Source organism: Tachypleus tridentatus, chromosome 10 (genome assembly GCF_004210375.1).
Source record: "Tachypleus tridentatus isolate NWPU-2018 chromosome 10, ASM421037v1, whole genome shotgun sequence".
NCBI lineage: Eukaryota > Metazoa > Arthropoda > Merostomata > Xiphosura > Limulidae > Tachypleus > Tachypleus tridentatus.
Window position 1 is genome coordinate 98,072,257 of NC_134834.1, and position 16,797 is coordinate 98,089,053.

At 27.2% G+C, this 16,797-nt stretch overlaps 1 protein-coding gene across 2 annotated transcripts in view; it reads right to left on the minus strand.

Moving 5' to 3' along the window:
- Nucleotides 1-5,553: 5,553 nt before the first annotated feature.
- The window catches only part of LOC143229926 (uncharacterized), a 111,232-nt gene continuing 99,988 nt past the window's right edge, over nt 5,554-16,797 (minus strand). The window contains exons 6-7 of one of the 2 annotated variants that reach the window (XM_076462796.1): nt 8,528-8,661; nt 5,554-7,055 (exon numbers count right to left, since the gene is read on the minus strand). In XM_076462796.1, the coding sequence (XP_076318911.1) occupies nt 6,902-7,055; nt 8,528-8,661 (288 nt within the window). In that variant the 3' untranslated portion in view covers nt 5,554-6,901. Of the gene's footprint in view, nt 7,056-8,472; nt 8,662-16,797 lie in introns of both variants that reach the window. The other variant, XM_076462797.1, reaches the window with a different exon arrangement.

A 16,797-nucleotide genomic window follows, 5' to 3' on the forward strand; every position in this document is an offset into this window, starting at 1 on the left:
TCCATATTTATTAATTACCCATACTTACTTAGCTTTCCATATTTACTAGTTATCCATATTTACTTGCTTATCCATATTTACCCATATTTACTGGTTATCCATATTTACTTACTTACTTATTCATATTTACTAGTTATCCATATTTACTAGTTATTCATACTTACTTACTTACTTCTTCATATTTACTAGTTATCCATACTTACTGACTTACTTATTCATATTTACTAGTTATCCATATTTATTAATTATCCATACTTACTTAGTTATCCATGTTTACCAGTTATCCATATTTATTAATTATCCATACTTACTTAGCTATCCATATTTACTAGTTATCCATATTTATTAATTATCCATACTTATTTACTTACTTATCCATATTTACTAGTTATCCGGATCTATTAATTATCCATACTTACGTAATTATCCATATTTATTTAGTTATACATATTTACTTGTTATCCATGTATATTTAGTTATCCATATTTTCTTGGTTTTCTATATTTACTAGTTATCCATACTTACTTATTCATCCATATTTACTAGTTATCCATATTTATTAATTATCCATACTTACTTAGTTATCCATATTTATTTAGTTATACATATTTACTTGTTATCCATGTATATTTAGTTATCTATATTTTCTTAGTTATCCATATTTATTTTGTTATACATATTTACTAGTTATCCATACTTACTTATTCATCCATATTTACTTAGTTATCCATATTTACTAGTTATCCATATTTATTAATTATCCATACTTACTTAGTTATCCATATTTATTTAGTTATACATATTTACTTCTTATCCATGTATTTTATTATCCGTATTTTTTTAGTTATCCATATTTACTTAGTTATCCATATTTATTTAGATATCCGTATTTTTTAGTTATCCATATTTACTAGTTATCCATATTTACTTAGTTATCCATATTTATTTAGATATCCGTATTTTTTTAGTTTTCCATATTTACTAGTTATCCATATTTACTTAGTTATCCATACTTTTATATTTTGTTGATGTACGTCTACATGAATTGGCTTGTCCAAAAGAGAACCGTACTTGAGAATGACTGCAATAAAGTTATGTATTATCAGACAGGTTATGTGATAAAATAAAGTTAAACCATAAGACAAGATATACGAACTGTTTGATTGTATAAGTAAAAGTACAGCAACCAAAAATAGTAGCAATTCATTGTCCCCACAGGAACAGAAAATAAATTTGTTAAAAATATATGAGTTCCCAATATATAATAATAAAAAACACTTAATATTATAATAATAGAAGACAATATTATAATTGTAGGAAACACTTAAGGTTATAATAATAGGAGACACTTAATGTTATAATTATAGAAGACACTTAATGTTATAATAATAGAGGACACTCAATGTTATAATAATAGAAGACAATATTATAATTGTAGGAAACACTTAATATTATAATAATAGAAAACACTTAATGTTATAATAATAGAAATCACTTAATGTTATAACAAGAGAAAACACTTAATGTTATAATTATAGAAGACACTTAAAGTTAGAATCATAGAAGACATTTAATGTTATAATTATAGAAGACACTTAATGTTATTATTACAGGAGACACTTAATATTATAATAATAAGAGACACTTAATGTTATAATAATAAGAGACAAGGTTATTATAACAGGAGACACTTAATGTTACAATAATAAGAGACACTTAATGTTACTATAACAGGAAACACTTAATATTATAATAATTAGAGACACTTAATGTTATAATAATAAGAGACACTTAATATTATAATAATCAGAGAAATTTAATGTTATAATAATAAGAGACAATGTTATTATAACAGGAGACACTTAATGTTACAATAATAAGAGGCACTTAATGTTACTATAACAGGAAACACTTAATATTATAATAATTAGAGACACTTAATGTTATAATAATAAGAGACACTTAATGTTATAATAGTAAGAGACACTTAATGTTACTATAACAGGAAACACTTAATATTATAATAATTAGAGACACTTAATGTTATAATAATAAGAGACACTTAATATTATAATAATCAGAGAAATTTAATGTTATAATAATAAGAGACAATGTTATTATAACAGGAGACACTTAATGTTACAATAATTAGAGACACTTAATGTTATAATAATAAGAGACACTTAATATTATAATAATCAGAGAAATTTAATGTTATAATAATAAGAGACAATGTTATTATAACAGGAGACACTTAATGTTACAATAATAAGAGGCACTTAATGTTACTATAACAGGAAACACTTAATATTATAATAATTAGAGACACTTAATGTTATAATAATAAGAGACACTTAATGTTATAATAGTAAGAGACACTTAATGTTATAATAATAAGACACTTAATGTTATAATAATAACAGACAATGTTATTATGACAGGAGACACTTAATATTATAATAATAAGAGACACTTAATGTTATAATAGTAAGAGATACTTAATGTTATAATAATAAGAGCCACTTAATGTTATAATAATAAGACACTTAATGTTATAATAATAACAGACAATGTTATTATGACAGGAGACACTTAATATTATAATAATAAGAGACACTTAATGTTATAATAGTAAAAGACACTTAATGTTATAATAGTAAAAGACACTTAATGTTATAATAATAAGAGTCACTTAATGTTATAATAGTAAAAGACAATGTTATTATAACAGGAGACACTTAATGTTATAATAATAAGAGACACTTAATGTTATAATAATAAGAGACACTTAATGTTATAATAATAAGAGGCAATGTTATTATAGCAGGAGACACTTAATGTTATAATAGTAAGAGACACTTAATGTTATAATAATAAGAGACAATGTTATTATAACAGGAGACACTCAATGTTATAATAATAGAAGACAATATTATAATTGTAGGAAACACTTAATATTATAATAATAGAAAACACTTAATGTTATAATAATAGAAATCACTTAATGTTATAACAAGAGAAAACACTTAATGTTATAATTATAGGAGACACTTAATGTTATAATTATAGAAGACACTTAAAGTTATAATCATAGAAGACATTTAATGTTATAATTATAGAAGACACTTAATGTTATTATAACAGGAGACACTTAATGTTATAATAATAAGAGACAATGTTATTATAACAGGAGACCCTTAATGTTATAATAAGAGACACTTAATGTTATAATAATAAGATACACTTAATGTTATAATAAGAAGAGACACTTAATGTTATAATAATAAGACACACTTAATGTTATAATAATAAGAGACACTAAATGTTATAATCATAAGAGACACTTAATGTTATAATAATAAGAGACACTTAATGTTATAATAATGAGAGTCACTTTATGTTATAATAGTAAGAGACACTTAATGTTATAAGAATAAGAGACACTTAATGTTATAATAATAACAGACAATGTTGTTATGACAGGAGACACTTAATATTATAATAATAAGAGACACTTAATGTTATAATAATAAGAGACAGTTAATATTAAAATAATAAGAGAAACTTAATGTTATAATAATAAGAGACACTTAATATTAAAATAATAAAAGAAACTTAATGTTATAATAATAAGAGACACTTAATGATATAATAGTAAGAGACACTTAATGTTATAATAATAAGAGACTTGTTAGATATAAACACTCTAACACTAAATACTGATTAAATATAAACACACTAACAATAAATATTGGTTAGATATAAATACACTATCACTAAATACTTGTTAGATGTAAACACACTAGCACTAAATACTGGTTAGATATAAATACACTACCACTAAATTCGTGTTAGATATAAACACTCTAACAATAATACTGGTTAGATATAAACACACTCTCACTAAATACTTGTTAGATATAAACACACTACCACTAAATTTTGGTTAGATATAAACACATTAACACCAAATACTGGTTTGATATGAACACACTACCACTAAATATTGGTTAGATGTAAACACACTATCACTAAATACTTGTTAGATATAAACACACTAGCACAAAATACTTGTTAGATATAAACACACTAACATTAAAAACGGGTTAGATATAAACACACTAACATTAAAAACGGGTTAGATATAAACACTAACACTAAATACTGGTTAAATATGAACACACTAACACTAAATATTGGTTAGATATAAATACACTATCACTAAATACTTGTCAGATGTAAACACACTAGCACTAAATACTTGTTAGATATAAACACACTAGCACGAAATACTGGTTAGATATAAATACACTATCACTAAATACTTGTTAGATATAAATACACTATCACTAAATACTTGTTAGATGTAAACACACTAGCACTAAATACTTGTTAGATATAAACACACTAGCACGAAATACTGGTTAGATATAAATACACTATCACTAAATACTTGTTAGATATAAATACACTATCACTAAATACTTGTTAGATGTAAACACACTAGCACTAAATACTTGTTAGATATAAACACACTAGCACGAAATACTGGTTAGATATAAATACACTATCACTAAATACTTGTTAGATATAAATACACTATCACTAAATACTTGTTAGATGTAAACACACTAGCACTAAATACTTGTTAGATATAAACACACTAGCACGAAATACTGGTTAGATATAAATACACTATCACTAAATACTTGTTAGATATAAATACACTATCACTAAATACTTGTTAGATGTAAACACACTAGCACTAAATACTTGTTAGATATAAACACACTAGCATGAAATACTGGTTAGATATAAATACACTACCACTAAATACTAGTTAAATATAAATACACCATCACGTAACGTCAGATACTCAAATTATATGAAATTGTCACCCTATAATATAGGCCAGCCAATCTCTGTAGCTCTCAATATTTATGAAAAGAGCTGTATTAATCGTATATCTAACAATGTAACTGTTCCGAAGTGAATATTATATATAACTAAAAAAATATGGAAGTTAACATACATATTTGTAACAATCAGATATCTTTTGCCGATAGATAAGTTAAAAATATTATACTATGGATCAGTTGATTATGTTTTATGGTACTGAATCACATCGGTTGCTGACTCTATACAAATTGAGTTAGCCATATTGTACAAAAATATAATTAGGCTTAGAAAGAAATCAATGGAACCGTCTAGATTAAAGCAGTTGTCTATATTAAGTATTATGGAAATGTTCTTAATGTACATTGATTAGATTAAATAGTGAGAGACATCCGGTAACGAGGCTAGATTGTTGTGGCAACACACAAGGAGTAGTTAAGGTTCTGTATGAGTTACCTGGAAGAGTTGATTGTAGTTGTGCACAAAACTACACAATGGGCTATCTGTGTTCTGCCCACCACGGGTATCGAAACAGACATACCGCTATGCCAGTGGGGGCCACGTGAAAGAAGAAATACGTAGAATTAATATAGCAGAACAATTAAAATCGGTCTAAATAAGTATTTTATTGACTTGAATGAAAACCGAGAAGTGGGTAAAAAACTGGAGATAAGTACATAAATATTTATGGTAAATAACTATAAATAAAAAACAATAACTAAACCTATATTAAAGAAATTATATAAATAGTAAAGAATGTAAATTAAAATCATAATAATTTGTACAAGAAGTGTCTTTAGTTTTAAAAATGATTATGTAAGTACCAATTCATATTGAACAGTATCTATTGTTAACTAGGCTTAACTTTTAATATATTAAGTTTATTATTTTGTTTTCGTCATAAAGGAGTGATTTGTTTTTGCATGTAATATCTACAATCGTATGTAGTTATATTCACACCTTCCACATCACAGAGAACTCAGCCCTAAAGAGGGGGTAATTTCCAAATAATTATTTATTTTTTTGTAAATAACGTAAAATAACCAGTAGAGGGTTCATTTGTTTTGGGATTTCGCACAAAGCTACTCGAGGGCTATCTGTGCTAGCCATCCCTAATTTTGCAGTGTTAGACTAGAGGGAAAGCAGCTTGTCATCACCACCCACCGCCAACTCTTAGGCTACTACTTTTACCAACGAATATTGGGATTGACTGTCACATTATAACGCCCCCACGGCTGGGAGGGCGAGCATGTTTGGCGCGACGCGGGCACGAACCCGCGACCCTCGGATTACGAGTCGCACGCCTTACGCGCTAGGCCATGCCAGGCCAGAGGGTTCATTTAGAAAAGAAATGAAAACTTTCCTCTCTAAAACTCACAAGAGGAGTTATAAACAAAACGATTGCGGTTTTTTAAAAGTTGGAGATGAATAAATGAAGTAATTAATTAGAAAATTAGCCTATTTATTGAAAGTTTTCGGAAATAAGTTCAATTTTTCTCAGTTTCTTTTACTTTTATATAAAAACAGACAGAATGTCTATGTATACATACACACACATATATTGCCACGCTTATACACAGTCAGCAACTTTAAGACATATCGAACAACCTGGGTGAAGATGATTTGGTAAAATATGTTTTTATTTTAATTTTGTAACGCAGAGATCGCTGCAACGGACAGAATTATTCCAGAGCAATGAGCGATCAGGTGACTGATTGCGTGTTTAATGACGTAGTAACTAATACGATGGTCTCTTCTCTGGAGCGATCACGTGAATATCCCAAGGCAGTGCTATACCTTAATGTTGCTCTGTACGCACACACAACGTATGTATGCAAATCATGGTTTTATATATAGATATTTTACTTTATACTCTACAAATAACAAACTCACAGATATTAAAATATTCTAAATGTTGAATCAGTTATATATAGTTACGTGTTTCGAAAGATTCAACATTTTTTTTTACATGATAGTTTCTTTGTGAATCACCAATCAGATAGGTTTATTCGTCACATGACCCATAAAAGTCGGTTAGACACTCATTTCTTTCAGGGGTGGATGGAAGTTGGTTAGACATTTCTTTCCGCTGCCGAACTTTCCTGGCCTTCTCTTCATGGGCTCTTACTTTCTCCTGAAGATTCTGTAAATATTTTTCTCTGAAACGATGAACAAAATAAGTATTTACCTCTCAGTTAAAAAATATATAGAAAAAATAGTCATATATATATATATATATTAGTGAAACGAAATAAATACATTTAAATGAAGTTAAATAAGGGAACAAAATCATGTGGAAGGACTGCGTAAGAAACAGTCTTATGTGAGACTACCGAATTGGAGGTTAAGACTGATAGACGGTGTATCCCCATCGCAATGTGGGTCCTACGCCCACATTCACCTACAAAACCTAGGTACATTTTATAATTCCATGTAGCTTGTATCCTACGATCTTTTCAAAAATATGCAGCGTATTTTGTTTAATTTTAATGTGTTTTATTTTGGCTTAAAATTATATATATATATATTTATACATCTCTCAGGTAAGAAATACCTAGAAAAATAGGTATATATATACTTCTCAGTAACGTTTGTTTGTTTAAAGTTATGCACAAAGCCTCTCATCATGGGTATCGAAACTTAGTTTCTAGCATTGTAAGTCTGCACATATACTGTTGTCACTGTGGGTCCTTCTCAGTTATAAACATCTACAAAATAATTATGTTTCAGTTAAGATACATTCACTTCAGTCTGTTTGATTGTTATTTTCAAGGGCAAAACTGTGCAATAAACCTTTTGTTCTCTATCAGTAGCGGGGTTCGACCTTTGAATCTAAGCTTTATAAGCGACCAAGGAACACACATCCACTATGGACAGGTAGAAAGGTGTTATAAATAGCAAATAAAATGTTGTATGTCGAAGTACAAAGAATGTAACATATGGCACAAGATATCACTTTAATGGAGAATCAAAGGGTATTAAACAGTGAGGATGTTTGTGTCTGAACATCGTGCAGCGCTAAACAAGGGCTGTTAGATTACAGCTGTCTCTAATTTCGTGAATCTAAACCAGAGAAAAAAGTAGCTGGTCAACAACACCAATCGTCAGTTCTTGGGCAACTCCTGACTCGATCAAACAGGTGACGTTTGACCAATACATTTATAAAGTACCTATTACTAACCGGCTGCGAAAAGTGATTTCTTGTTCAAGGAAGAATATCCGACCAGGGAAAGTACTCTAACTCACTAGCACAGAAGGTCACGTGATCAACAGAAGGGTGTGTCTCGTAACGAACCGAATATTAATACAATTATTGAAGTAGAAAACCATTGTTACGGGGAAACCTTTCACTGTCAGCACGTGGTAATTATTTTAAATGCTATACGTTTATGTATAGTTTAGGAACTACGATGTTCACCGTGAGCCACATACGCGTTACTGTTCAATAAACCTCATCTTTGAGACTAAATTGGAAAAGTTGGACGAAGTTTGAAGGATTAATATATCAAATTATTTTAAAACAAAGTATGATTACTGTAACCAACTTTAAGAAAACTCTTCTGCTGGTTTTTTTACCTAAAATTATTTGTATGTATATATGTATATATATCTAGCACGAGCTTTCGCTGACCTTCCCCTGCTGACTGCTTCCATTTTTTCATCATGTTTATGTTTTCTTTCTTCTGCTTGTTGCGCGGCAGCCGACATCGCCTCAACGATTTTATCTTTTGTAGAGATTTTCCTTAACTTTTCCACTTCTTGTTGCTGAGAAATATAATGATAAATAAATATTTAGGTTTGGCAAATAAACTAATAACTGTTTGACATACAAACTAAATATTTACACATTGAAGTAGAAGACAGTTTGGTTAATAAACTAATAACTGTTTGACATACAAACTAAATATTTAGACATTACAGTAGAAGACAGTTTGGTTAATAAACTAATAACTGTTTGACATACAAAGTAATAACTGTTTGACATACAAACTAAATATTTACACATTGAAGTAGAAGACAGTTCGGTTAATAAACTAATAACTGTTTAACATACAAACTAAATATTTACACATTGAAGAAGAAGACAGATTGGTTAATAAACTAATAACTGTTTGACATACAAACTCTATATTTACACATTGAAGAAGAAGACAGTTTGGTTAATAAACTAATAACTGTTTGACATACAAACTAAATATTTACAGACTGAAGTAGAACACAGTTTGGTTAATAAACTAATAACTGTTTGACATACAAACTAAATATTTACACACTGAAGTAGAAGACAGTTTGGTTAATAAACTAATAACTGTTTGACATACAAACTAAATATTTACACATTGAAGTAGAAAACAGTTTGGTTAATAAACTAATAACTGTTTGACAAACAAACTAAATATTTACATATTGAAGTAGAAGACAGTTTGGTTAATAAACTAATAACTGTTTGACATACAAACTAAATATTTACACACTGAAGTAGAAGACAGTTTCGTTAATAAACTAATAACTGTTTGACATACAAATTAAATATTTACACATTGAAGTAGAAGACAGTTTCGTTAATAAACTAATAACTGTTTGACATACAAACTAAATATTTACACACTGAATTAGAAGACAGTCCGGTTAATAAACTAATAACTGTTTAACATACAAACTAAATATTTACACACTGAAGTAGAAGACAATTTTACTAATAAACTAATAACTGTGTGAGATACAAACTAAATATTTACACACTTAAGTAGAACACAGTTTGGTTAATAAACTAATAACTGTTTGACATACAAACTAAATATTTACACATTGAAGTAGAAGACAGTTTGGCTAATAAACTAATAACTGTTTGACATACAAACTAAATATTTACACACTGAAGTAGAAGACAATTTTACTAATAAACTAATAACTGTGTGAGATACAAACTAAATATTTACACACTGAAGTAGAACACAGTTTGGTTAATAAACTAATAACTGTTTGACATACAAACTAAATATTTACACACTGAAGTAGAACACAGTTTGGTTAATAAACTAATAACTGTTTGACATACAAAATAAATATTTACACACTGAAGTAGAATACAGTTCGGTTAATAAACTAATAACTATTTGACATACAAACTAAATATTTACACACTGAAGTAGAAGACAGTCTGGTTAATAAACTAATAACTGTTTGACATACAAACTAAATATTTACACACTGAAGTAGAAGACAGTTTGGTTAATAAACTAATAACTCTTTGACATACAAACTAAATATTTACACACTGAAGTAAAAGCAATTCAGTTAATAAACTAATAACTGTTTGACATACAAACTAAATACTTACACATTAAAGTAGAAGACAGTTTGGTTAATAAACTAATAACTTTTCGACATACAAACGAAATATGTACACACTGAAGTAAAACACAATTTGGTTAATAAACTAATAACTGTTTCAGATACAAACTAAATATTTACACACTAAAGTAGAAGACAGTTCGGTTAATAAACTAATAACTGTTTGACATACAAACTAAATATTTACACACTGAAGTAGAAGACAGTTCTGTTAATAAACTAATAACTGTTTGACATACAAACTAAATATTTACACACTGAAGTAGAAGACAGTTTGGTTAATAAACTAATAACTGTTTGACATACAAACTAAATATTTACACACTGAAGTAGAAGACAGTTCGGTTAATAAACTAATAACTGTTTGACATACAAACTAAATATTTACACACTGAAGTAGAAGATAGTTTGTCGATTAAACAAATAACTGTTTGACATACAAACTAAATATTTACACACTGAAGTAAAAGACAGTTTGGCTAATAAAATAATATCTGTTTGACATACAAACTAAATATTTAAACATTGAAGTAGAAGACAGTTTGGCTAATAACCTAATAACTGTTTGACATACAAACTAAATATTTACACATTGAAGTAGAAGACAGTTTGGCTAATAAACTAATAACTGTTTGACATACAAACTAAATACTTACACATTAAAGTAGAAGACAGTTTGGTTAATAAACTAATAACTTTTCGACATACAAACGAAAAATGTACACACTGAATTAAAACACAATTTGGTTAATAAACTAATAACTGTTTCAGATACAAACTAAATATTTACACACTAAAGTAGAAGACAGTTCGGTTAATAAACTAATAACTGTTTGACATACAAACTAATTATTTACACACTGAAGTAGAAGACAGTTCTGTTAATAAACTAATAACTGTTTGACATACAAACTAAATATTTACACACTGAAGTAGAAGACAGTTTGGTTAATAAACTAATAACTGTTTGACATACAAACTAAATATTTACACACTGAAGTAGAAGACAGTTCGGTTAATAAACTAATAACTGTTTGACATACAAACTAAATATTTACACACTAAAGTAGAAGACAGTTTGGTTAATAAACTAATAACTGTTTGACATACAAACTAAATATTTACACACTGAAGTAGAAGACAGTTTGGTTAATAAACTAATAACTGTTTGACATACAAACTAAATATTTACACACTGAAGTAGAAGACAGTTTGGTTAATAAACTAATAACTGTTTGACATACAAACTAAATATTTACACACTGAAGTAGAAGACAGTTTGGTTAATAAACTAATAACTGTTTGACATACAAACTAAATATTTACACACTGAAGTAGAAGACAGTTCGGTTAATAAACTAATAACTGTTTGACATACAAACTAAATATTTACACACTGAAGTAGAAGACAGTTTGGTTAATAAACTAATAACTGTTTGACTTACAAACTAAATATTTACACATTAAAGTAGAAGACAGTTTGGTTAATAAACTAATAACTTTTCGACATACAAACGAAATATGTACACACTGAAGTAAAAGACAATTTGGTTAATAAACTAATAACTGTTTCAGATACAAACTAAATATTTACACACTAAAGTAGAAGACAATTTGGTTAATATACAAATAAATCTTTGACATACAAACTAAATATTTACACACTGAAGTAGAAGACAGTTTGGCTAATAAAATAATATCTGTTTGACATACAAATTAAATATTTAAACATTGAAGTAGAAGACAGTTTGGCTAATAACCTAATAACTGTTTGACATACAAACTAAATATTTACACATTTAAGTAGAAGACAGTTTGGCTAATAAACTAATAACTGTTTGACAAACAAACTAAATATTTACACACTGAAGTAGAACACAGTTTGGTTAATAAACTAATAACTGTTTGACATACAAAATAAATATTTACACACTGAAGTAGAAGACATTTCGGTTAATAAACTAAAAACTGTTTGACATACAAACTAAATATTTACACACTGAAGTAGAAGACAGTCCGGTTAATAAACTAATAACTGTTTGACATACAAATAAATATTTACACACTGAAGTAGAAGACAGTTTGGTTAATAAACTAATAACTGTTTGACATACAAACTAAATATTTACACACTGAAGTAGAAGACAGTTCGGTTAATAAACTAATAACTGTTTCACATACAAACTAAATATTTACACACTGAAGTAGAAGACAGTTTGGTTAAAAAACAAATAACTGTTTGACTTACAAACTAAATATTTACACATTAAAGTAGAAGACAGTTTGGTTAATAAACTAATAACTTTTCGACATACAAACGAAATATGTACACACTGAAGTAAAAGACAATTTGTTAATAAACTAATAACTGTTTCAGATACAAACTAAATATTTACACACTAAAGTAGAAGACAATTTCGTTAATATACAAATAAATCTTTGACATACAAACTAAATATTTACACACTGAAGTAGAAGACAGTTTGGTTAATAAACTAATAACTGTTTGACATACAAACTAAATATTTACACACTGAAGTAAAAGACAGTTTGGTTAATAAACTAATAACTGATTGACAAACAAACTAAATATTTACACACTAAAGTAAAAGACAGTTTGGTTAATAAACTAATAACTGTTTGACATACAAACTAAATATTTACACATTCAAGCAGAAGACAGTTTGGTTAATAAACTAATAACTGTTTGACATACAAAATAAATATTTACACACTGAAGTAGAAGACAGTGGGGTTAATAAACTAATAACTGTTTCACATACAAACTAAATATTTACACACTGAAGTAGAAGACAGTTTGGTTAATAAACTAATAACTGTTTGACATACAAACTAAATATTTACACACTAAAGTAGAAGACAGTTTGGTTAATAAACTAATAACTGTTTGACATACAAACTAAATATTTACACATTGAAGTAGAAGACAGTTTGGTTAATAAACTAATAACTCTTTGACATAGAAACTAAATATTTACACATTAAAGTAGAACACAGTTTGGTTAATAAACTAATAACTGTTTGACATACAAACTAAATATTTACACACTGAAGTAGAAGACAGTTTGGTTAATAAACTAATAACTGTTTGACATACAAACTAAATATTTACACACTAAAGTAGAAGACAGTTTGGTTAATAAACTAATAACTGTTTGACATACAAACTAAATATTTACACATTGAAGTAGAAGACAGTTTGGTTAATAAACTAATAACTCTTTGACATACAAACTTAATATTTACACACTGAAGTAGAAAACAGTTTGGTTAATAAACTAATAACTGTTTGACATACAAACTAAATACTTACACATTGAAGTAGAAGACAGTTTGGTTAATAAACTAATAACTCTTTAACATACAAACTAAATATTTACACATTAAAGTAGAAGACAGTTTGGTTAATAAACTAATAACTCTTTGACATACAAACTAAATATTTACACACTGAAGTAGAAGACAGTTTGGTTAATAAAATAATAACTGTTTGACAAACAAACTAAATATTTATCCACTAAAGTAGAAGACAGTTTGGTTAATAAACTAATAACTGTTTGACATACAAACTAAATATTTACACACTGAAGTAGAAGACAGTTTGGTTAATAAACTAATAACTGTTTGACATACAAACTAAATACTTACACATTGAAGTGGAAGACAGTTTGGTTAATAAACTAATAACTCTTTAACATACAAACTAAATATTTACACATTAAAGTAGAAGACAGTTTGGTTAATAAACTAATAACTTTTTGAAATACAAACGAAATATGTACACACTAAAGTAGAAGACAATTTGGTTAATAAACTAATAACTGTTTCAGATACAAACTAAATATTTACACACTAAAGTAGAAGACAGTTTGGTTAATAAACTAATAACTCTTTGACATACAAACTAAATATATACACACTGAAGTAGAAGACAGTTTGGTTAATAAACTAATAACTGTTTGACATACAAACTAAATATTTACACACTGAAGTAGAAGACAGTTTGGTTAATAAACTAATAACTGTTTGACATACAAACTAAATATTTACACATTGAAGTAGAAGACAGTTTGGTTAATAAACTAATAACTGTTTGACATACAAACTAAATATTTACACACTGAAGTAGAAGACAGTTTGGTTAATAAACTAATAACTGTTTGACATACAAAATACATATTTACACACTGAAGTAGAAGACAGTTTGGCAAATCAACTAATAACTGTTTGACATACAAACTAAATATTTACACATTGAAGTAGAAGACAGTTTGGCTAGTAAACTTATAACTGTTTGACATACAAACTACATATTTACACACTGAAGTAGAAAACAGTTTGGTTAATAAACTAATAACTGTTTGACATACAAACTAAATATTTACACACTGAAGTAGAAGACAGTTTGGTTAATAAACTAATAACTGTTTGACATACAAACTAAATATTTACACACTGAAGTAGAAGACAGTTCTGTTAATAAACTAATAACTGTTTGACATACAAACTAAATATTTACACACTGAAGTAGAAGACAGTTTGGTTAATAAACTAATAACTGTTTGACATACAAACTAAATATTTACACACTGAAGTAGAAGACAGTTTCGTTAATAAACTAATAACTGTTTGACATACAAATTAAATATTTACACATTGAAGTAGAAGACAGTTTGGTTAATAAACTAATAACTGTTTGACATACAAACTAAATATTTACACACTGAAGTAGAAGACAGTTTGGTTAATAAACTAATAACTGTTTGACATACAAACTAAATATTTACACACTGAAGTAGAAGACAGTTTGGTTAATAAACTAATAACTGTTTGACATACAAACTAAATATTTACACACTTAAGTAGAACACAGTTTGGTTAATAAACTAATAACTGTTTGACATACAAACTAAATATTTACACACTGAAGTAGAAGACAGTTTGGTTAATAAACTAATAACTGTTTGACATACAAACTAAATATTTACACACTGAAGTAGAAGACAGTTTGGTTAATAAACTAATAACTGTTTGACATACAAACTAAATATTTACACACTGAAGTAGAAGACAGTTTGGTAATAAACTAATAACTGTTTGACATACAAACTAAATATTTACACACTGAAGTAGAAGACAGTTTGGTTAATAAACTAATAACTGTTTGACATACAAACTAAATATTTACACACTGAAGTAGAAGACAGTTTGGTTAATAAACTAATAACTGTTTGACATACAAACTAAATATTTACACACTGAAGTAGAAGACAGTTTGGTTAATAAACTAATAACTGTTTGACATACAAACTAAATATTTACACACTGAAGTAGAAGACAGTTTGGTTAATAAACTAATAACTGTTTGACATACAAACTAAATATTTACACACTGAAGTAGAAGACAGTTTGGTTAATAAACTAATAACTGTTTGACATACAAACTAAATATTTACACACTGAAGTAGAAGACAGTTTGGTTAATAAACTAATAACTGTTTGACATACAAACTAAATATTTACACATTAAAGTAGAAGACAGTTTGGTTAATAAACTAATAACTGTTTGACATACAAACTAAATATTTACACACTGAAGTAAAAGACAGTTTGGTTAATAAACTAATAACTGTTTGACATACAAACTAAATATTTACACACTAAAGTAGAAGACAGTTTGGTTAATAAACTAATAACTGTTTGACATACAAACTAAATATTTACACACTGAAGTAGAAGACAGTTTGTTAATAAACTAATAACTGTTTGACATACAAACTAAATATTTACACACTGAAGTAGAAGACAGTTTGGTTAATAAACTAATAACTGTTTGACATACAAACTAAATATTTACACACTGAAGTAGAAGACAGTTTGGTTAATAAACTAATAACTGTTTGACATACAAACTAAATATTTACACACTAAAGTAGAAGATAGTTTGTCTATTAAACTAATTACTGTTTGACATACAAACTAAATATTTACACACTGAAGTAAAAGACAGTTTGGCTAATAAACTAATATCTGTTTCACATACAAACTAAATATTTACACATTGAAGTAGAAGACAGTTTGGTTAATAAACTAATAACTGTTTGACATACAAACTAAATATTTACACATTGAAGTAGAAGACAGTTCGGTTAATAAACTAATAACTGTTTGACATACAAACTAAATATTTACACATTAAAGTAGAAGACAGTTTGGTTAATAAACTAATAACTGTTTGACATACAAACTAAATATTTACACACTGAAGTAGAAGACAGTTTGGTTAATAAACTAATAACTGTTTGACATACAAACTAAATATTTACACACTAAAGTAGAAGACAGTTTGGTTAATAAACTAATAACTGTTTGACATACAAACTAAATATTTACACACTGAAGTAGAAGACAGTTTGGTTAATAAACTAATAACTGTTTGACATACAAACTAAATATTTACACACTGAAGTAGAAGACAGTTTGGTTAATAAACTAATAACTGTTTGACATACAAACTAAATATTT